Here is a 24,007-nt window from a genome sequence, read left to right on the forward strand (position 1 = left end):
AAAGCACTTATGGTGAATAAAATTATTTCCAGGACAATCCAGATACGAAATTTTCACTGGCACTATTCTGGGCTTTCTAAAAGCGGCATTACTCCAAGGTAAAAGCTGACTAAAATACTTTCAGCAAGTTTTCTACCTCTACCCCCCACCCGAAGCTCTCTTACAATTTTCTTTGCATTTAAGTATTTCTCGGGTTGTTTCAGTTAAGTTTTTCTTTGTTAGAGGCTCAGCTTTTCATTGGTATTTGTTTTTTGTCAAGTATTTTAGTTTGCTTGAAAGACACACTGGAAAGAATCAGAGCATACGTAAGAGTTACCCATCTTATCATCCCTAAACATTAGGATGCATTTCAGCATTAATCATTACAAGAAAACCAGAATTATAACTGAGGGGAGGACAGCTGAATTACACAACATAACCTAAGATTAAGGCAAACAACCACAAGTGAGAGAAAGTCACAGGAGAGGCAATGAAACTCAAACACAGGCTTATGTAGGATTTCGTTTGTCTCCATCTCATCCTTGCCAAAAATACCTCGTTCCCATGTTTTCTACTCTTTGAGCTACGCTCTGGTATTGAACTTTTACAGTCTTTGGCCTAGATGTGCAATCTTGGCATAAACGCCTCTGACACACACCCAGGCCCTCAGCTTAACAAAACAAACCTGAGCAGGTAGCACCGTGTCACCAGACACGGTGCTACTGGTTGCAGATTTCCAGTAGTTGTTGGCTGCTCGGCTTTTATATGCTTTTGACCTGCGTCTTCCTACTCTTTAATTAGGCAGAGCGGCCAACACCTGCAAATGCAAGCTGACTAGAAAAAGAGTAAGATGCAAATATAATCTGAAACAAGCTCTTGCATATAAAAGCTTTTACATGAAATCAGCCTCTCATGTAAAATGCATGGGATTTCTTACGTTCACTGATTTGGCTCGTATGCAAGGGAGGAGGGAGCGTTAGTTTTGCATTCCCAGTAAACAGCTCTCTTCCTCTTAGTGCCCTTAAATTATTACGGATGACATGCAAGTTCTTGTTTTGCACTGCTTTGGGCTTAAATAAACAGGTTGCTAATACTACCACTAAGCAGTATTGTTATCCAATTTCCATTCACTGGCCCTGTCATATAGGACATTAACCTATGGCACTGATCATATTAATTGCTTACACTTTCTGGGCCATTACCTAAACAAAAAGTGACAACCCCAATCTCAAATTTTCAAGTGCAATATATGAACAGAAGCGTCTACAAACAGTACTTACCTGAGAAAAATCTTCCATCTGGTCTGCAGAGTTCAGAGTGCTGCATCTCAGTAGATTTTGTATTCATTCTACGGATATCCACAGATCTAGAGTGGAGCATTCCTCAGGCACATCTCCAGGAACCAGGAGAAAACCTTGGGAATGGAAACAAAACCCCAGCAATCTAATGGTTTCCAAACACTAATCATTTCTACAACTATATTTACCTGGGTTACGAATCAACCCCAAAATACACATTAAAGAAATGAATCCTCTCCTAGGAGGATCCTATCACTGTGTCGATTTGACCAGCAGAAGTTAGTTTGAAGAAGAGTTGTTGTTTCAGTACAGGCATACCAGAACATACTTTGTCCACCAGAAACCGATTGCGCTTCCACCTCCCCCCACCCCAAGGCTGCCATTAGTCATATACTGCTAACTTAATTGTGAGAAATACTACACACGCAAAGGCAGCTGACATTTTTTCCAAGTTTTTGCTTGGCTCAGCTGTCCTAGCATTCACAATCATGGAATACTAAAAGACAATGCTGAAACACCAATTTTATGCTTAACCAAGTAACTCTGAACAGGCTGCCCAAACAGTCACGTCAAATGATTTTATATTTGACAATGGCTCAACTTTAGCATAGAAACATATGTATAACATAGGAACAACTTCGTAAAACACTTCCCTGGAATTAAAAATAATAGTTTCCTATTAAAAACACTATTTCCTATATACAGGCACAATCAGCTAAGTCAACTCAAATGGTGCACTAGCTCAGACAGACACGAAGACAGGGAAGCTGCTTGCATTAGACAAGGAAGGTCTTCTTACCTTTGAAGTATGAGGGTACAGCTGCTTGTTTCTGATAGAAGGGCTCCACGCTCCAACTTCCTCAAGTCCTCCGTTATCGCAGCTTGTTAGAGCTTCCCTTCCAAAGCAACAGGTCTCAAGAAGGGATGCTATGGAATTCAGTAGTTAAAGACACAGCTAATTATTTATTAAAACCTTCCTTAGTTAGCTGATGCATAGGTAATTTTGGGTAACGTTTTAACAATTCATCGTCACACACTGCTTTCACTATGTATGACATGGCAGCCACAAAACCAGCAACAGATAAAACATTACCAGACATAAGACTGACTGAAAATTTTAATGACTTCTAAATTTGTACAGATACACATTTTACAGTCGTGTTGAATTGTTTCACATGAGCTGTTTCTATAATCCTTCAATTTCTTGAATTTCCACAAATATTGACCATAATTTCTTAAGTCACTCGCTGTGGCGCACTGAACTCTGAAAAGCGGAACGCTATTAACCATGGCTACAGGACATGCCCGCCACAGTAAAAGCTTCAGCTGGAGTCAGCTTCCTTTTTCCTAAGTGCTTGTTCATTCTACAAGCAGGACGAGCAGCTAGTTTACTTCCTCAAAGCACGGTCAGGACAAGTTAACCTCACGTTCACTGGTCAGGAAAAGTAGTGACCACTGCAGGGTAAGTTACAATTTCAGCAGGTAAAAAAATGCGTTATATACATGTTGAGAAAGTTGCCTTCTTTTCCATAGGAATATAGTATACAAATAAACGTTCAGGAGAAGTTACACAGTAGTAGCTTACGCCAAACCAAAAATATACATTTGATGTGTACAAATTTTTAAAGCTTATTACAGGCATTGCAAATGTAGATAATTACATTAAAATATTTTCAATGACATACCTACAATTTAAATTAAGAAATGGAATGTTATCAACAAGATTTATCTGTTCCTTAGTGTTGATATTTGTACATGTTTAATCCAAGTGTGCAGTATTTTTGTTCAAGTCATCATGAAGAGGACCACATTGTAGTGACCCTGCTATTGTATATAGGCTCAGATGATCTAGAACAGTGACACAACTTTCACCAACAAATTCAGTTCTTCTGATGATGCAGATTTACTACTTAACACAGCGTGTTGCTTTTACTCCACAACGGTGAAGCTACACCCCGTTTTTCAGGGAAAAACAAGACAGCTGCACAAAATAACAGTAGAGTAGAATGGCTTTACTGAAACTTTGGGGAAAGCTTGAGATCTACAAGTGTTTCGGACGTTCTCTTCAGTGAGCTTTTTCTTTTCTTAAAAAGTATAACTTACATTAAATATCAGGGGAGACCACACAATACATTACACCAGATTCGCAGTAACTGAACACCTCCTTGAATTTCAGTCCGCATTAGCAGTATAAACCATCCAGTTTAGAGGCACAGGAAAGCTAGAGCACTTGAGCGCACTGTTTTGTAACTTGAACTTTTTTTTTCTTTTTAAAATGCAAATATAGGAATTCAGTCTTTAGGTTCTTGTTCTTCCCACCCCAGCAGCAGAGCAATCATCTCTCCCCCAGTTTGCTCAGAGAATGTTGCTTTTCAATAATTGTTCCGGTTGAGCTGAATTACAAGTTTTCCACAACTAAAGAATTCTAAGGACCATGTAGTATCAGATGTTGGTCTGTTCGGGGGGGCGGGGAAATCAAGACTTTGGTCCTCCCAGTTCTCCACTAGATACTGGTTAAAACTTCCAGTTTGACGCATAAAGAATTTTTATAGTTGTTTTTCTATCTAGCATACACTTACTAAGTCTGGCATATTATACGAGACAATATCTTACCTAACCTGATGATTTATTCTATGCTTATTGAGGTTAACTGTGCTTAGTATAAAGTAATAAAAAAATAAAATAAATGGAAAGAGAACAACACAAGGCTAGGAAGACTATAAGCCAGACAGGGAAAAACTGCAATTTACTGTGTGTGAAATTTGTTTTGCAGCTGGCTAAGTACACCCTCTAAATAGCTAAAGAACAAGTCAAAAAGCACATACTGGAAATAAAATTTTTTTAAAATTATTTTTCTATATTCAAGTATTAGATAAGTTATGTAAGACTGTTTCTGAGATAAACGTTAGGCCAATGATGAATTTTAAAAACAAAATCAGTAGAAACATCATCCAGAAAAAAAGGCTAGTTAAAATATAGATATGTCAAGCTATGAAGCTTAAATTAGTGCAGATAATTTTATATTAAATCCAGATATCCAGAAATATACACAATAGAATCATCCCAGTTTTCATAAAAGTTTAGAAGGTAGATGATAAAATTGCACTTAATTCTGAATTAATTCAGATAGCAAGTCATTCCTATTCCTTGCTGATCAATTTATAAGAAAAAGGGAACCACGTTATAAAAGAGCAAACTGGTTTTGTACATTCTATTTCACTTTTCAACATGTGGTCATAAGTAAGGGCCACGCAGTTTCACTATCTGTCTTGATGATCAGAATCAGATATCCTTACATCTGATGCAGACAAATCTAATACAGGATTTACAAATCCCGCATATTCTGAATTGCCATTATCATCCATTTCAGCGCTAACAAAGTCATTCTCCCACTCCAATCCATTAGAATCGTCAGAGGCTGAGGCTGGATTACTTCCTGTCTTCTTGCTATTAAATTTCAGTGCCGCCCGGAGTATATCTTCTTCTGTTTTGGAGCGTTCTCTCATTGGAATCATTCTGTTCATGCCTGCGATTTAAGACATGTTTATGAGAAAGACATAAATTTGAGGGAAGTACCTTTACGTTTGTGTTAGAACATCAGAAGAAACACTAAGAATCCTTTAGAGATCCAGACTCTGGTAATTTCACTCCTGAGCATCACCGTATTTTTTCTGGTGGTGGTGTTCACATTAAATCCATAGTCTGCAGTCAGTTTTGGCCCAAATGAACACAACAGCCAGTGATGTTGTTTTACAGAGTTCTAAGGAAGACAGACAACATAGTGAAACAACTCAATAGCAGTGTTTATTTCTCCTATATAGGCAGCCTGCTGCCCTACATTATGGGCATGTAAATATTAGAAGATTTTTGGTACTGTGCCATTTCCAGAAAAGCTAAGTGTCTAGGGAATCCTGTAATACTCCTGTAACTTACTGACAAACAGACGAAACATCATCATGTGAAACATTTTAAACAGCAGCTAAAGTTTAGATAGATATTGGGTGCATTTGGCTAGGAAAGGTCTTCAGTTTGTCTGAAAAGGTCTATTTAATTTCACACAAAATAAGGCAAAACACTGGTCAGAAAACTGCACAAAGATATCAGAGATGCTACAGACTTTTTCATGGTGTATCAAAACCCTCCCACACCACTGGAAAGGAAAAAGGGGAGGATTTACAATACTACTCTTATTCACTGGACTCCTCATACATTCCTAAATAAACTCCCCTTTTAAATTTGGAGTAACTAGCTAACTAATTAATTATAATTAAAAAGTTACATATTGCAATTGAAACACACAGCTGTCGGGGGGGCGGAAGCCACAGGAAAAAAAATATCTAAGAGGTAAATTTTTCCCTTCATAAGACTCAAATGATAGATTTTATGTTAATGTTTCATGGGTCTTTCAAAACACAGCTATTTTCAACTTGATCATTCTTTTGGTACCAATGGCTCACTGAAGCTGTTGTCCATCTCAAGATACACTGCTGAAAATACCAATACAACCTTAGTACTACAAGTTCCTTGTCTGTTATCTGTACATGACACCAAAGAATGAAAACAAAATTCACTTTATCAAAAATCTGTATTTAATCCAGGACAGTTACCATTTCCATTTTCTCCTCACACCCTTTGTCTTTCTGTATAATACTCTTCATAAACTATAACATTGCAGGGCACAAACTATGCTTCTGCTGTGCTCAGACAGCTCCAATCCACAATCCCATTTCAGTACTACCATTACATAATGATTATACACTACCATTAGTAGTACATAATCATGCCTACTTCAGGATCTAGGCATTCCCTGTTAAGAACCTCCTAATCTGGCAACTTTTCAGTCAAGCAATGTCATCTTTTCTTACTATTCTTAGTTGTCGTTTTTTTAAAGGCTAATAGCCTTTCAAAACACTGGTTCTTCTCTACTTTGTGTTCAGCCCCCGTACAACTTTGTCTAACAGTGAAAACGTGTGACTAGACCATAAATGAATATCCCAGATCACTAAACCCCCCACAAACACTTACTTTTTTGGCGTTGTTCAGTCTCCACGGTAGATTTTGACAGCACACACTGTAACTAAACTTCTTACCCTGAGCAAGCAGTCAACCTCTTCAGGGAGGTGGTTTTAACACACTTAAGTTGGGCCAGATCTACCAAGAATGTGCTAAAAACTACTCAAAGTCCTTGCAATATTGACTAGTACTTCTTTCAAATGACCCCATTCCTTCCTTTGCAGCCATGAAAACAAGTTATGTTCTCAAGCATAAGCAATCTTCCACAGGTTATCTTACCACCTCTTCTGCTGAAGATTTAAGGTTACAAGGGAGCAGAGATGCACTGCCATCACAATGACCCACTCTTAAAAATTACTCCCCTCTGTAGAGCACAGGCTAGGAGGACTCAGAAACAGAACTACGCAGTAATTTTATTCTCTGTTTTTTAGGCGTTTTTTTGGCACTTCTCAGCACTTACTATGTAGTTCCCTCAAAACAAGATGAATACTTACGGCTAAGTCAGTGTGACAGTGATAAGAGAACAATGAATAGCAAACATCACAGATTGTTAATTCTATACACAGAATTAAATTTCCCAACAACAGGCATAATACAAGCCTGTATGCAACAAGACCCTCAACCAGTCAAATGAACAAGGTAATTTTGCATGCAGGTATGCCTGGTAAAGACTGACTCTTGCTCTCATCTGGTTTTCAATAGTTATTTCGAAAGATATTAAATTAAGCTAACACATAAGAGTAGGAGGACAACTCGATCTGTAAAGAAGCAAAGAACGCAATTTTCCCATTTCTTAAGCACAGTGTAGAATACAGAGTTCCCAGAACACTGTTTCTGCACTGGTGCTAATTACTCTCAATGAAAAATCCAGCGCACTTCAACATATATGATCCTGCCCTAGCTTCAGTTCCTCTAGAATGCTCATGGCTCTTGCACACACTAGCTAAAAAAAGATGCTGGGTATTTCTGGGTAAATCTGTGAAAGTTAAGTCTTTCAAAACAGGTTTCTGGACTGGGTGTTTTAGTGCTCTTGACAGTGCTAAACATTTAAACTACACACAGATTGTCAAAAAACAGTCTACTAAAGCAAAAAAAAAAATCTGCTATGCATTGGCTAAAAGAAATCCTAGCTTATTTTTGGTTAACTTTTCAAGAGTCAAGGTCTCAAAATTTTGGATTAACTTTGAAACAAAGACAAGAGCTTTTGCAGATTTACTAAAGAGAACAGAAAAGATCTGTAACAAAAAGCAGCAGCAATCAGGATAGTTGGGATACTCACCCGGAATGCAGACCTAAGTTTCCAGTAGAAGTTACAACAAAAGTAATTAGGGTTTAAAGAAACAATGCTTCCTAAAACACTTCAGTCAGAGACTCCTGATGAACTTCCACATTTTAAAACAAAGAACAAGCTGTTCCTTCTGCTACTGGCTCACAAGAGGGCAGCATTTCTTTACCATTAGTTTTGTTGTGAGTTTACAAGTCCGTTCCACAAAATGCAGGAAGACATTTACTGAAGGATCCAAAGCAATGAATTCATTTATTAGACAGATAACCACGTTTATCAAAATAATCCATTTTCCAGGTAAAAATAATTTGCAGTTTAATCATTACACACTCAACAGAAATTTCATCAGAATTAAGTTTTAAATCACCTTCCCTTTCGAAAAATGACAAATTTACAATCAACATAGTTTAAACTGTCAGCATTTTTAACTTCTAAGTTCAGAATGAAACTGAATAGCAGAATAAATACCTTCTTCGTCTTCCCACTCTAAATCTAATGAAGTGCTGTCATCATTTCCACTTGTGGATTTTGTTTTGGTCATTAAGTCACAACTACTCTCTGTGTTGGGCGTCAGCACTGTAGCATCAGATGAAAGTCCTATATAAAAAAAAAAAGTATTTTTAATTCGTAAACATACTTGAATTTGAGGTTCAATATGCAAAACTAAACTTTCAAAGAAAGTTTTTATTGTGCTTTGTGGCCTTTAAATCTCAGGAACATTTGAAAAAGCACTTTATCCATCACTTCAAAGAGTATACAGCAGCTTTTTAATAGTCAACATCACAAAGATATTACAGGAGGACATTTATCAATACTGTCTAATTAGAACTATAGACGAATTTAGTAAGCTCTAAGCTGGAGTTGTGTGAAGACTTGCAAAAAAACCAAAAACCAACCCTCCCCCCCAAAAACCCCAAACTACAGGCAGCATTTCCCAAGAATTACCATCAGTCCTCCAACTTCTTAGTAACTATCACGTACTGTCATCAAAACTCACGGATATAAGTTTATAAAATCGTTTTCCTCTAAATTGTTAGTGGAATTTTTAATATAGACAGCCAAATCCTCTCTTGCGCTTCATTAAAAAAAAAAATTAACCATTAGTATGGTTCTAATTATTTTGCTAAGAGATGATTAAAAAAGCTATACACACACATTTGCATCTTTAATACACAGTCAGGTTTTACAAGAAAAGTTCACTGCATTGATGTTGCCTCCACAAAGATGGCTGGAAAGCCTTAGTGAAATAAAATCCACACACAGGACTTGTTTGCTTACAGAAATTGCTTTTGAGAAGTGGAACGGCTGTAGCACAAGTTGTATATGCTGTGTTTTTCGAACACTTGAAGCATCAGGGATTACAGAGGAAGTTTCTATCAGATTTTTTAATACAGATATATGTATACACATTTTATATATATGTGTGTATATATATATAAAAAAATAATTAATGTTTATCTAGGAAAAGAAATAGCACTCTGTGCTCCTCAGAGTCGCTTAACATTTAAAGACATGCATAAGAAAAGGAAGACTTACTACTACTTCGAAAAGCTTCATACTGGAATTTTGTATTTCTTAAGAAAGAATCAAGATCTTCCTCTGCCACAGAGCTAGAAGAACAATGCACATATTGTTTTTAGCTTTATAAACCTCTAAGGATGCCATAAAAGATACGTTAATCCACATGCTCCCCCAGTTCTATGCTACAAAGCACATACACCTTTAACTAAAATCTTTATAAAATGATCTACAAAATGCCTTTCCATTCCTACTCATCACATCCTCTCCCAGTCTGAGCTTCTGCTCAATTTTTAGTAGTATTTTCAGTTAAAAATGAATTAACTTCTGTCACAAAACAACTCTTCCCCTCTCATCCTTTGTCACTTCAGATAATGCCTCCTTAATTTTGAATTCCTTTTTTTAACTAATGAATTCAAATCCTGCTACTACAGTCCTTTGTTTCTAAAATCTGGCTAGTTCCTACTCATGCCACAAAACCTCAGTTTTCACAGCTCCTTTTCTAACGGTACTTCCCTAACTGGAAATCCCTCCTATCCCCCTTCTCTTCCATTCAAAAATAGGTGTTTGATTTTAGACTTTTTTCTAAACTCAAATACTGTTCCACAGTAAATTTCTTTGGGGTTGGTTTTTTTTTTTTTTTGGGGGGGGGGGGGGGGGGTCCCCCCCTTCCCCCCTCCCTCCCAACACAGAACGGAGAAGGTTGGAGTGAAGAGAATTAAATTAATAATATTAATGAAGAAACAGGCAGACTACATAAACCATTCCATTCCCCATTTGATTAGCGTATTTTTATTGGGCATTTCAAACAGGGTTCTGAATAATAAAACTATTTTTATATTAGCCAAGATTCTACATATAAACACCTTTTTAATATAAAACACTAGATTTTGTATGTGTGTATATATATTAGCAGCTGGGAGAAGGTTCAATTTTGTATGCATCAGTCTAATAACTACAGCGAAAACCAGAATGAATGCAATCTATCCTCTAATTTTTCAGATTAATGCTAACCAGTTTGCATTCAGTAACTATTTGGTGTGAAGAAAACCGCAATGAATGAAAACAACTCTGACTTAGAAACGCTGCGTATGTAAGGTTTGAAAAACATGTAGGGTTTTTTTTTTGTGAGGGGAGATGAGGAACAGGAATAAAACCAGTCATGGTTCTTGATTATCAGTAATAAAATTTTATATCTTACCTCTGATATTCTCCATTATTAACAGCATGCGCTCTCTGTGTTATCCTTTGCTGTCTACGTTGCTATCAAAAGAAGTAAATTGTTGAAAAAGCTGAAAGCAATCACTCACTAATATACTCAATACACTAAGCATTCCCTTAACTGTGACATTAGAAGGAGCACTGTCCTGGTCCTTGGAGCAGTCTAAGTACAACTCAGGAAAAGACTGACTTTCATTCAAATAAAAATCAAATTTTATGACACTGAAGGGACCGTTACATGCAAGTGGTATTGTTTTTAATCTCAGAAATCCCTCCATTTAAAAGAAGGTAGCTTTGTGAATAGACCTCTCAATATGTTAACCTATTTCATGCACAAAAAAAAAAAAAAAAGCATCAATTTGTCTAGAAATGTGTGAACACCACCTCATTCATGATTGCATCTGTCCTCTTCTCAAGCCACGGGTATTTTCCAGGCCCAACTAACACCTAGGTTATGTTTGATTTGTTTTGCTCTGTGCACAACAACAGTCAGCCTACCATTTAAAAAGAAATATTTCCTACAGGTCCTTTTATCCCTGTACAAAGCAATACTGCCATCTCTTCTGGTTGTCTGTATCAGCACTAAGTGCTTCATTTATATTAATAAAAGCTTTGTTGCCTTGCTGGGCCAAAAGTATTAATACCTCTACACTCTCAAGGTAGAAAGCTTTCGTGGTATCGCTAGGCAAAAACAGAATGAAAAATGCAAGACACAAGCCATAAATGCATCTATTTTGTAGTTGCAAGAGGAACAACAGATGTCATTGAAGTAGGGTTCTGCTTAAGTTTTAGGGTTTAAACAACTTAAATTGTCTCAAGTCTCTTTTCCCTGCCTTGAAAAAATGAGAGCATAAAGACTGGGTACATCAACTATGTGATTAAAGGTAGATCAGTTATGAAGCAGTAGTTGTTCACTGATTATGACAAAGACTAAGATAAAAATCAACAAGCTAGTTTTATAGAGAAGTCTGATGTATCTAGCTACTGTATTTTCAGGGGCGGGGGGGGGGAAATCTATTCTCAGCCTTAATGGATCTGTCCCTGCAAAAGAAAAGCAGGTAAATAAACCACCATTTTTAATGTTAACTTTAACTTCATCTAAGAATTGCTCTTCGCTGGGTAAATAGTCTTGCGAGATAACTGCATTGAATCAGCTAGTATTTTTCAATCCCAAGATGATGATGGCTTCATTTCTTGGTGCACTTTCCATCTCAGGTATTTAAATAAGTATCAGAATAAGCAGATTAAAACCAGTAAGGAAATGGAAAGTGTAGAAGAAGTACAAATATGACATAATGGTGGTTAGAGGTGAGAAGATTTAAGTACGCAGAGAGAGAGAGACCGGAATTTGGCACCAACACAGTTAACAAGTCTGTAAAAATCAATTACTGACATGTGCAACAGTTTTGTTTTAAGATTCACATACCCACATAATATCCAATTTAAATTATCTACCCATTTTGCCAGGTCATATACAAATACCTAGCACTGTAAGTTCCAGGATATGCATATATTAAAATCCTCTGCTGTTACAAACCCTGACATTTAGCAGGGCAACATCAGCAAACCAAATCAGTTTTAAAAGGGATGCCATGCTTCCAATGAAAAAGCCATTTTCTCATTTAGAAGACTTCTGCCCACAAACAGCAAAGAGATGAGTTATGTATTCAAAAATAGCTTCTAGGTTATTTAGAAAGGTTAAATGCTTGATGCGTATCTATACAAAAATGCTTCCTTAGAAATCCTTATAATCCTTACGGATCTTGGGGGGGCTTGTTTGTAAAGGAGATAAGTGGTACTAATTTTACGAGAGGAGGAAATTAAAAGCTCTATAATGCATTCTATCTTAGGTCCTGACTAAAAGAGGTGCATATTAAAAATACCAAAAGACAAGAAAAATAGCATTTCTTGCACAGAACTTCTACAAAAACCAGTTAAAGCCATAAAACAACCTACTTTTGCTGACTTTATATAGACCAAATGTGTTAAAAAAAAAAAACAGGCAAAAAAAGGTCAGAAAGAATTAACCCTCCCATACCAAATGACAAGAGGATACAAAAAGAAATGTGACATGAGACCTATACTTAGCAACATAAATATTAGATGAAAACTCAGTCATCACTATCAGTCTGGAAATAACAATTTTCAATTCACTCTCTTTTGAAGACAGACAATACACTAGGGTTAAAGATCTCCCCTATACCTATTGTAGATTTCAGACTTTTTCAATTAGTCTAGAACTTTTGAAAATTTACTTCTAATTGAACACACATCACATGTCTAGTGGACTGTTTCCTTGAACATGCTACAACTGCAGCCATACACATTATAGATGAACAGATAGTGAAAAGTGAAAGTGTTCTTTTTAACATACACATTCCTGGCAACCTGAAATTTGTGTGAGAACACATACTTTAATAGCTTATTAAGATGGCAAAAATATTAAATGCACTGATAATATGTAACTCTCTGAACTGCAGCATGAAAACCGTCACTAATAAAGGCTATCGGGATACAGAACACCATCTGTCTTCAAAAAAGCAGGAAAACATAACGTGGCTTTTGTTTTGCTTGACCAAGCTCCAAAAGCATGGACACCAGACATCTGAAAGCAGGCACAGATATATTAAATAAAGACTACTGTTTAATCATTACTGGACTTTGGCTACTACACATACAAATCACAAAATGCTAGAACAACTCTGGTTGGAAGGAACCTCAGGAGGTCATCTAGTCCAACCTCCTGCTCAAAGCAGGGTCAACAGTAAATTGAGATGACTTGGAAACACGTATCTTCATGTTAACACAAACCACATAGATAAGGAACAATTAACTGCACAAATAGGTAAAGGACATTTTACAAGTCTAAATTATGTCATAGTAGGTGCTTAATTTCAGGGTTTTTTTACTAGAAAACCATCACAGATCACTTTACATTAAAGATCAGTAACTTCTATATAATGTAAGAAGTCTGTTAAGCTAATCATAGATTAAAGTCATGCATCTCATTCAAAATCTATGCTCAGCGACATAAGCTGTTTCAAACAATTTGCATCATTTTCAGCTGTTCCAGTCAGCTGTACTTTCAAATCATGTATTTCTTTCTCTACTGGAATTTACAAGCCAAAGCAATTTTCTCATTACGTTTCCTGAGATGTAAAGGATATTAGGAAAGTCTGCATACATAGAAACAGAACAGAAGCTCTGATTATATATTGGGGTCTTTTTCCCCTCACCTCCAAGAGCTTTTTCTGCTTTGCTGCCCTGGCTGCTTCACGTTGTGCAGCATATAAAGCCTCCTCTTCTATTCTTAACTTCTCCTCTTGTAAGGCTAACTGTATATGAACAAAATAGTAATGGTTAACAAAAGCAGAACCTATCTATCTTCCTATGAATAAAGCCATAAGTTCAGTAAAACAAAAGAAGAGCTACTAGAAAATAAAAATAAAATAAAATTGACTATAGCTAAAACATTTTTCTTCATTAACTGAATCTAACAGCTTCCCCCCACCAAACATCCCAAGAAATTTGGATAACTAAACATTACCCTATTGAATAAACATCATTACTACTGAATTGCTGTAAATGCATGTTGCATTTTATCATGAACTGCACAGTGAAAGACTTAAATCTTTTCAGTTGCATATTTCACTGGTACTTTATTAAAAATCATTCTCAATTTCTATGTTGTATTCCACATCATATTCCATTAATTGCTGCAACACACTAAAACAAAATGACAAATTATGGTTTTTTTCCTTAAGAAAAGCTCTGGAAAAAACTGAGCACAAGAAAAGTTGAATCAAGTATACGCCCCATTTTGCCTTTTGTAAAAAAAAAAAAAAAAAAAAAAAAAGTTCAAATTTAACAGATCTCAGTCAGAGAGCCAGCCTACTCATTCAATTTTTCAGCTAAGAGGCTATTAAAAAGAAGCAATCTCTGATGCAAACTTAGTTGCGCAGCAATCTCTTTTTGTATCTTGTAGACTAAAAAATACCAACTGATGAACAAAACCCAATTGTTGCGTTCATGCCAATGGAATCTCCTTGTGTTCATGGTTGATCTTAACTACATTAAAAGAAAAACTATCCATACCATACTAGTCATCATAACTGCTTACCTCTGACTGAAGTTTCATATCAACAACTCTCTGCTTTTCAGCAATGGAGTCATAATGTCTGTCTTTCAAGTCAGCAATTTCTTCCTCGGTCAGAGGTCTAAAAGCATGGGAGAAACACAAAAAGACTCCATCTATTATTTACGCATGACAACCCTAAGTTGCACTTAAACATATCCATATAGTCTTTCTTGACTGGTCCTTTAATGCAAATTCAACAAGCTGTACTTTTGGCCTGCTCCGCCCGAGAACAGAGCTCCAAAGTTCCAGTTTACTCAAGACAATGCTGTCTCTCTTTACTCTTACAAAGCATTTTTTGTATCTTTATAGAAAGCATATTTTCAAAACATTGTTTGCTAACAGAACTACTGGAATAGAATGGTTAATATCATTGAGGTGTAAATCTCACTTTTTTTTCCTTACTTGTTTTGGTCCCCTAATTGTAAACTGTTCCCCTTTCATCCATTCCCTACTTTTACATATCTAACAAACAAGACCGCAAAAGCATTATAATAATTATAAGGTTTGCTATATCGCTTCTTTGGGACCATTGACAGGGAACAACATTTTGGAAACTATCAAACTTAAATAATACAAAATGTCTAGAATTAGACAACCAAAGCATACACTTCGGTGCCTTCATGTTTCCTATAGAGCAGACCTCTAAGTTTCTACTGCTTAGATAAATACTAACATGCTCACAAAAAATTCACTGGAGTTGTAGCAGCACTAACACCCATGTAACTTTAAATGCAGACCCGGGAACATGAATAAAGATTCTCTTTGCAACATACTGTTTTAACTGTCTTGTATAGTTTTTGCATGATGTATTACCATCTAAACTGTTTTGACGTGGTTAAGCATTAAGGCTAGTTTGACATGTATTCTTTCCAGGCATCTGACAAATAAAAAGACAGAAAGGGTTTTGACAGGAACTCTGAAAAGTTTAATAGTCACAGTGGGAGAGCAGAGGGAAGGAGAGGTCTTGAATCTCAGTGTCTTACCTGTGAGTGCTTCCTGGGCTTTCCCCCTGTTAAAAAAAAAAAAAAGTCTGAGTTTTTGAGAATCCTATCAATCAATGAATTTTAAGACGGGAAAAAAAACAATATGAAATCATAGTTTCTCCCATATGTTGATTTTACAATGGGGGGGGGAATCCCCTGTTTTAATTTGGAATTTAAAAAAAAAAATCTTGTCATGCAATCAACTGAAGTGGTTAAGTAAAACAAGTACTTCAAACTGAAAATAAAAATTCCGGTGGTGTATTTCAGGAACCAAACTATTAGCCCTCATGTTTTTAAATACAGGGCAGGGTATTGAAAATGTGGTGTGTGTGCCCATTATCAAGCCATATTAAATTTATAAGAGTGAAGTTTTAAGGCCAACTTCTATTTTTCTGAAGTACTGTTCAGCCAGTTTAACCATAATTGTAGAGACAGAGCCGTCCCAAAACTTTCCTTAGCAAAGCAACCCAGGTCCATTTATGTTCTCAGATAGAGAACATTTGCTGAGTCTTATACAAGAGTTAGACCAGGAACAAATTCTCCTTCAAGTCTTCCGCCCCCGGCCCCCACTTTCCCCCCCCTCTTTTCTTCTTTTCTTTTTGCCTTCCTAATGTCCATAGTGCTCTCTTCCTGAAAGGGTTACTTCCCATACTCCCCCCAATCAGTTTTCTCTTCTCTTAGGTCTTCATCTCTTCCAAAGTGTTAAATATTCATTCCTAGAGCAAGCAAAACTCAAAGTAAAAAAAAACCCTGCAATTTAAGGCTACAACATAGCATAAAGTGGGAGGAAGATACAGATCTTGGAACCATTTTTAAGGGTTGTACTAGCAGGTTTCACATTATGATCCAGATACCTACCTCATCACTTTCCACCAGGTTCTCAAACTGCAGAGAAAAAGAAGTAAACGATCTTTACAATTCAATATAACAAGTCACTAAACACATACAGCAAATATGATTACATATTTAATCTGTCTTGTAAAAACACGACTCCAATGATAACAGTGGGACTGTAATACCATTTATGAACGCCCCTACTTTCAGAGAAAGTATTACTTCTAGAGTAGGACCTATCTTCTTACCAATGTTTCTTTTCTTAAACATTACATTATCCTAAAAGGAGGAGTCAAAATTAAAAAAACATTCATGTATTTCACTACAACTTTTGTGAGAGCCCTGATAAAAATGAAATCTCATTAGCTTATAAGATTGTTAATATATCTGAAGCATTATAATACAAGCAGTGGAAGGAATGGTATGGCTCTGACATACACCAAAGAACCCACTGAATTTAAAACTGTAGAAGATGTATCGGGTATAGTGCATGTAACCTCTACCTTGCATGGCAACTGTGATGCTTACCAAAAAGTATTTGAAGATTTACTTAATTTACAGAAGCATAGAGTTACTTTCTCCCCAGAATTCTAAAAGCAAACAAGCAACAACAACAACCCCCCTACCAGCTTTGCATGTAAGAAACTAAAGTTCAATAAAGGCAATGTAATGCTTAATGATAGGAAGCCAAAAAAACCCAAACTGGGCAAGAGTACACAAAGCATCCTAAGCTGCACAAACTTGTCCAGCAGAAGTTCAACTATCACATAAAAACAAAGCAAGTGGAAATTCCCCGTACTATTTTCAGACTAGTAATCTTACATGTAGGCAATACGTCAAACATGGAGGTCAGTACCTACAAAAAGACTCCTTATTGACCTGTATACTGACTAATTGCTGTGAGCAGAATATGAGCAACAGTTTGGGAGGAGGACAGAACCTTCTTTTTCCTATCATATTTCTGCTGCAGGAACACTCTCTCACAACTGGAAGTTGTGCTCTAAAACAGATTTCCCCCACCATATACATCTGCCCCCTTTCTTGAAAGCCAAAGCAGTGATTACAGTTATTAACATTATTCTCAGTAATGGGGGCAATCTGAAAGGTCTAGGACTTTTAGACCATAATGAACACTCAGAGAAAGTAAACCAGGTTATTCTGAGAATCTCAACTTATACAAATTAACCTTTACTACCCTTGGCAAAAAGGGGTGATATTCGGTGGCCGAGAAAGGACCTCTGTAGTGAACAAAGTGGACTACAAATGCAACTAACTATAAAGTAACCTCATCAGATTCTCGTTTTTTGTAGAATCAGATTCATGATCCTGCAATCAAGAACTAAATATCCTGCACTTACACAAGCAGAGAATAAAAATCACTCCCAACACAGCAGTGATTAAAGATGCAATAGGCAGACTTTAGAATGCTCTGGTGCTGAGTATCAGATCACAACAGATACTTCTCTTCTTTCCAAATGATAGATTAAAGTGCGGTGATGTATCAATGTTCTGAGGTGCTATAAGAACTGCTATCTTGCCACCCAGTGCAGCATCAATTTGGTGTGGAATAACCCAGAATATTTCAGTGTACATGAACTGCAAAAAGTGTTAAAAGGCACTGCTAGAATTCAGCATTTTCCCCTTTTTTTTTTTTTTTTTAAATCACTAGAAATGTAAGCACTCACCTCTATAGTGAAGTGTTCTCCTGTTGAACATGTTCTAAAATACTTTGATCTGGAAAAATAAGTCTACAGTTACACTACAGAATAGTCTTCAATTCACAGCAGAAGGAAAACGAGCCTGAGAATTTTAAATAGCTTTTGAAATATGTTAAGTAAGTATAAAATAAACATAAAATCTTCATGTATTAAACACATTTACTTGTTAACCTGCGCTCTGCATCGCTACCAGAGCGGAAAGAGGCAAAAGCATATAAAGATCTTCTATAACTGCAGAAAAAAGACAAGCACCCTGAAGTGAGAAGAAATCACTCATCAGGGTGCTAGACTTGACATTTACAGACATTTAGCGTGTTCTGCAATACCTTTAATACATTTTTCTCCAAAAACATTATTCCAGGCAATTTCTGAAAACACCGTTGCTCATCATGGCACTTAACTTTTAACTAGCATAGCATCTTGTACAACATCAATGTTAAACAATACCTTTTATTTTGACAGCTTAGCACAGCTAGAAGGTTGAACCTCAGAGAAAAATGTCTACAAAGAGGTCAAGACAATACTTTTCAACTACAAAAAATTGTTCACAGTCTGTAATTTTATACAGGGAATCGGTCTCCTCCTTGATTCTTTAACTATCTTAACACTGTCCTCTATAAAAAACAATAGAGTATTACGTTACCTGTATACATTTTTACCTAGTGAAAGAGGTTTGGCTATCATCCAAAAGAACATTCAAATGTATGCTGGTGCTTCAGTACAACATCCATTTCATCGATCGGTTTTAAAAACCAGTTTCCAGTTGCAAGTGCTGACTGGTATCAGGAATAAACCCAGGGCCTCAGGCATTTCTATACTTGTAGAAAAGATTGTTCTGTACTTGCAACCAACACCTACTTTTACTATACTAAAAGCAACACACCAGCCAAAGCCTGAATTATTTTAATCATATCATATTTCATCTCCATCATATTTTTCTTTGGAAGTCAGTCAGGGTACGTCTTCCCTGGCAACTTGTTGTGCAACCCACTTCTTTCTTGGTGCGCAACCTTCCCTTCTATACAGCAGCGTACCTCGCAGTGCATAGCTACCGCTAAAGAACTGTTTCCACTTGATTCATTGCTATGAAACCAGAGGTGAAAGGCCATTTTAATTCATGCACAACATTGCAAATATAATTGGGACACGTGGCATGAACGCTTAAAGTAATTTCACTGCTACCCCTCTGTGTAACGTTTTGGTGTGCAGGAGCCAACAGCGTTAGGAATCTAATTTAATAAAACTGTTACAGGAAATTGTTTCAGGACTATCTATGTTGTTAACAAAAGTATAATTCCAGTTTACAGCATCAGGTGCTACCTAAATTATGCTCAACTTTACAAATACATGAGCTGCAGTCAGATTAGTTGCAAGAATTGAACAGTGAACCTATAGAAAACTAAGACAATGCAATGCAAGCTCACTAAATGTAATTACAAATAGCCCAACAGCAATGACACTTCAGGGAAGATCTACACTTTCTGCTACCTGCTGAACAGGGACTCAATAAGAGAAGACCTAATTCTGTGCCAGAGTTTGAGCCCTTAAATCCCGGAGCAACTACGGAAGATTGAGGTCATTAGAGACAGAAATGGAAGACCCATCAACTTCACCCCCACACATAACAACTTCAATTGAAATAAAATAGTAACCTATTAAAATGCTTACTTTTATTATTCTTTTATCATTCTCCTTTAAGCTCTACTGTTTCATTATTTTCTAAAACAGACTTGAGAAACATTTAGGTTTGATAGGTACTAGAAAAAACAGTTCAGCTAATAGGCCACAGGGCCTATAGAGACCATCAGATCAATCTTCAAAGATCTAAAGCTATTAAAGAGACTAACTTTTCAGCACTCCATACATATACATGCTTATTCTCCTTTTATGCAAAGTCATGTTATCATCTTCTATTTAAAAAAAAAAATCAACCAACTTTTACAGATTATCTGTGGGGAAAAAAGTCACTAAAAATTAACATTTAATCTATTAAAACCAGGGCATGAGTTAAAATTATTTTTTCCACACTAGTGACAAAAAGGATTGTTTCAATTTTGCTACATGATAATCCCTCCCAAACTAACCAAACAAATAACCTAGAGACAAATTTTATTTATTCTTCTCTCTCCTCCCCCCCCCCCGCCCTTCTTTTAAACACTCCTCTAGGAGTGAAGAGGAATACTTATGGTTGAAGATAGTGACAAATTAGCTATGACCTACTTTCTAATTATGGCTGCAGCTTGTAGTACTTCGAGCAAAACTATTTCAGCCGAAGCAAAAGGACACTCCCTAAAAAAAAAATAATAAAAAATTACCAACTGAAAGTTTGTGTTTTTACAGAAAGTTAAACTTACACTACACTAAAGAAGGTTTTGGTGTTTCATTTCTCTCTATGCATGCTCAACATGAACTCTAAAATCATTGCAGCAATTCATCCATAAATCTCCAAGATTTTAAGTACAATTCCAAGCAAAGGCAATTTATAATCCTGCAGGATATTGAAACACTTGTTAAAAACTGTGTACTTAACTATTTAATTCAGAGTTTATTTCTTAGAGTTAAATCTTGGAGTATCTAAAAATAATGAAGCACTAGTTGGGCGGGTGGGGGAATCTGAGTGATTGAAATAATCACAATTAACCTGATAAGCTACGTTATTACATTATGCTGTTCCAGAAGTAGACAAATCCGCAGAATTTGGCAGCAATCTAACTTGCAACCTTACAAAATTTATAAGACACATTCTACAGTTTTGTTTTTAATACAATTCCCTGCCTCTCCCACCACACAGTGGAAGGAAAATACCTGAACTGCCCAACACTCCAACACTGTTCTGTAAACTACCAGCACACCCAGAAAACGAAGATGATCCAAGACGTGTGCCAGCTATCTGCAAGAGGTAGCACTGATGATCTTTTTTTTTCATAAACTGATCCCTGTATACGATATTCCAGGTTCAGGCTTCAAAAGCCAATCCAAACAGGTGCAGCCTCTTCAGTTGGAAAAGTCTGTTTTCTGTACTATCATTTCATTTTTCTAAGACTTTCACTACAGGCTATGCAACACCTGAAGAAACGTACATAGCAGTTTAACATTACAATAGCAGACAGATTTATTTCACTGTTAAGGACAGTCTGATATTGGACTAATAGAATCAATACATGCACATATGAGTAGCTAAGCCATCATAGCAAACAAACTTCTCCTTTGAGAGTATGCTCATAAAAGTCTTCATGAATTCCCTGCCATTTCAGAGAATGGCATTTCTCATAATTCTGTGCATCGGCATTCATATTTGCCATTCTAAAACCCAAGCAAGCAGTAAGCCAGGAGTTACATGAAAGGCACCGAAACACATGATGAAGTCTGGCAGGTAAGCCAGTAACTTCAGCAACCGTCTCCTGAAAACCAATTGGAGACTATGAGACAGTGTGGCAGGAAGCTAAATGATGCTTCATGAATCAAACATGCACCAAAACCAAGTGCTAGAACAGATGACGCTGCAAACACCAATGAATATACAAAAGGGTAACAGAGTATTGCAAACATACAAGAAACAAAGAATACAAGGGAAAAAAATCAACCAAACAAAACATATAGGTAATAGTCACTTCAGATGAGAGGGAAAGATAAAAGACAACCGTGTATCTAGAATTTGCTGTTATAGCCAAGAAAGTCTTGTGCCTTTTTGGACACTGTCTCCTATCCAGTGCTCATAAGTTAGTTAGTAAATCAGTTAAAAGTAGGTGGGGGGTAGGGGGTGGGAGAAAAGACCAAAGACACCCCACAACCAAAGCAATAATTTACAGGGTAAGTACACATTGCCAGAGACTTATTGTCACTACCCCCGACTACTAAAAAAAGGGTATTAGCCTATGAGTGGAGACTCAGCAAAAAACACGTGAGAAGCAAGAACCTTTCAAATATTACCTGTTCTTCTCAGAGTACAGCACAAGAAACAGATACTTAAGTGCCAGCTGTTGAGGCATTTCAGATGTTCTCATACCCTGAGCTAGAGGGTACTAAGAACACAAGCAGGTATCCTCCACACACACTGTCCTGGTCTGTCACCCGTTTCTCTGAAAATTATTCCTAAAAGGTCTTCAGGACAAGCAGAACATCAGACTTGCCTGCTAGAGGCTGTGAGTATGTAAAATGCTCAGCATATCGGTCTAGAATGACTTCAATCCTAATACATCAGTCAAAAATAAGTGACATATAAGTATCAAACACTGGTAAGCATACGGAAGAAAACCAAGTTCTTGTACAGGTAATGCATCCTTCCCCTGTTGGTACAGTGCTTTTCCATGAACTGGTTGTTGCAGAACAAAACACGGACTACACATTTACAAGATATATGAAAGTTTATTCGGACCATTCTGCTCCTGATCTTCTGTAATAGTCAACCTTTACCACAACAGAATCTCAGCCTCTGACTCAGAGAGAACACAAGATCATATTCCAGAAAACATGGTGGTTTTCCATCTTTGCACAAACACAGCAGCCTGCACAGATTTTGGCAGCTGACCTGAAAAAAAATCTTTCTAAGCTTCTTCTTCTGGAAAAACAACCCTGGAAGAGGGATAGGGAGTAAGAATGTCCCCGCAGCCAGTTAACCTAAGCCATCCCTGGAAGCGTATTGCCATCAGCCGTGCAAACCGCACAAAGCCGAGCAACCTTTCGACGGCATTTCATCAGTTCGAGCTGTCAAGGCAGAGGCGACATAGGCGTTTTCTTTCCCTCCCCTGCCTTCAATCTCCCCGCGCTGCTGCGGGGAGGGGGGCGAAGGGGGCAGCCCGGCTGGACCCAGACCCTGCATGAGGTGGCAAGCGTCCACCTCACCTCCTGACCCACCTCACCTCCCTGCTGGGCCCACACCGGGCACCGCAACAGCTCCCCGGCCTCCTCACCCCCCTTCCTACCCCAAGGTAACCCACGTCCCGCTGTCAAAGCTCCCGGCGGGAAACGGCGACCTGCCGCCTCAGGGCCCTCCGGCTCGGCCGCTTCTCCTCACCTCCCGCCGAGGAGGAGGAGGGATGGGGGGGGGGGAAGGAAGGCGGAGCCGGGCGGGCCCAGCACCTCCCCGCCCCGGGGAGGGGAAAGGGGTAGCCGCGTTGCCTGCTTACCCTCCACCTCGCTGGAGCCGGCCGGCTTCCCTCCGGAAGAAGAGCCCGCAGCACCATTGCGCCCAGCAGTTCCCCATCGCATCCTGGGCGGCAGCGGCGGCAACGGCTCCTCCTCCTCCTTCTCCTCCCTTCAGGCGGGTTCAAACCGCCCCTGCCATCAAGGGCGGCGGGGGAGAGAGGAAGGCGGAGAGGAAGGGCAGCCGCTGACCCCGAGAAACAAAGGGCCAGGCGGCGTCGGGAGGCTCCGCGCCGACAGCCTCATGGCCGCGGCCGCTGCGCAGAGGCGGATGCCGCATGCCCCGAGCGCTGGCACCGCCCCCGGCGGCAACGGCCCACCCCTTCCCGGGCGCTGAGGGGAAGGCGGCGGCGGCGCCCGGGCCCGCCTAAAACCGCCTAGAACCGGCTAATGCAGCTAAAAGAAAAGACCATGTCCTGTCAAACCTGGAAATTTTGAAGGCTCTTCTCCTCAAGGATCGTCGCCAAAGGTATTGATTTCCCTTCCACGTGTCGCCTCAAGGGAAGAAACATAACAGGAAGGTGAGGTGATTGAGTTGTCTTCTGGCGCTGTAAACTAGGTAGGAAGGGGCCTGCATGAAACCGAAGCGGGTATCGAGGTTCTGTCATCTGGGAAAACAGGATGGGTAAAAAAAAATAAGGCCGTTTACCACAAAACTGCCTTGGAAAGAAGGCAGTCACATCTCATGATCAACTGTATCATCACCACCGCATGCCACAGGTGTGATTTTTTTTTTTTTTAATTTATTTTACTCCCCTCCATTTTGTGCGGTGAAGAGAAATAGGGTGTATTGTGAAATCTTGTATGTGGGCATGTGTTTACTACACCTTGTACGCTGTATGCGAGCAAAAATTCCTTAATTAAAAAAACCAAAACCC

At 38.1% G+C, this 24,007-nt stretch overlaps 1 protein-coding gene across 3 annotated transcripts; it reads right to left on the minus strand.

Moving 5' to 3' along the window:
• Positions 1 to 2,352: 2,352 nt before the first annotated feature.
• On the minus strand, positions 2,353 to 23,318 carry AP1AR (adaptor related protein complex 1 associated regulatory protein). 3 transcript variants are annotated; one of them, XM_050895688.1, is made up of 11 exons: positions 23,114 to 23,318; positions 20,208 to 20,276; positions 17,955 to 18,003; positions 16,294 to 16,320; positions 15,436 to 15,461; positions 14,435 to 14,531; positions 13,551 to 13,649; positions 10,295 to 10,356; positions 9,112 to 9,185; positions 8,044 to 8,172; positions 2,354 to 4,803 (listed from the first exon to the last, which is right to left on the minus strand). In XM_050895688.1, exons 1-11 carry the CDS (start codon positions 23,188 to 23,190, stop codon positions 4,538 to 4,540), a joined length of 975 nt encoding a protein of 324 aa, XP_050751645.1. In that variant the 5' UTR covers positions 23,191 to 23,318; the 3' UTR covers positions 2,354 to 4,537. The 3 variants fall into 3 exon arrangements, with proteins under 3 accessions (XP_050751647.1, XP_050751645.1, XP_050751646.1); XM_050895689.1 differs by lacking the exon at positions 20,208 to 20,276 and having other exon boundaries at positions 2,355 to 4,803; XM_050895690.1 differs by lacking the exons at positions 13,551 to 13,649; positions 20,208 to 20,276 and having other exon boundaries at positions 2,353 to 4,803.
• Positions 23,319 to 24,007: the final 689 nt, after the last annotated feature.

Source organism: Gymnogyps californianus, chromosome 4, assembly GCF_018139145.2.
Source record: "Gymnogyps californianus isolate 813 chromosome 4, ASM1813914v2, whole genome shotgun sequence".
NCBI classification, from domain to species: Eukaryota; Metazoa; Chordata; class Aves; order Accipitriformes; family Cathartidae; genus Gymnogyps; species Gymnogyps californianus.

Excerpts from the sequence above, each read along its gene's own strand:
- AP1AR (XM_050895688.1), bottom strand. The coding sequence starts at position 23,190 with ATGGGGAACTGCTGGGCGCAATGGTGCTGCGGGCTCTTCTTCCGGAGG. Across the intron at positions 13,650-14,434 it reads ATATGAAACTTCAGTCAGAG|TTAGCCTTACAAGAGGAGAA; the intron begins GTAAGCAGTTAT and ends GTTCATATACAG. Across the intron at positions 9,186-10,294 it reads AATAATGGAGAATATCAGAG|CTCTGTGGCAGAGGAAGATC; the intron begins GTAAGATATAAA and ends TTGTTCTTCTAG.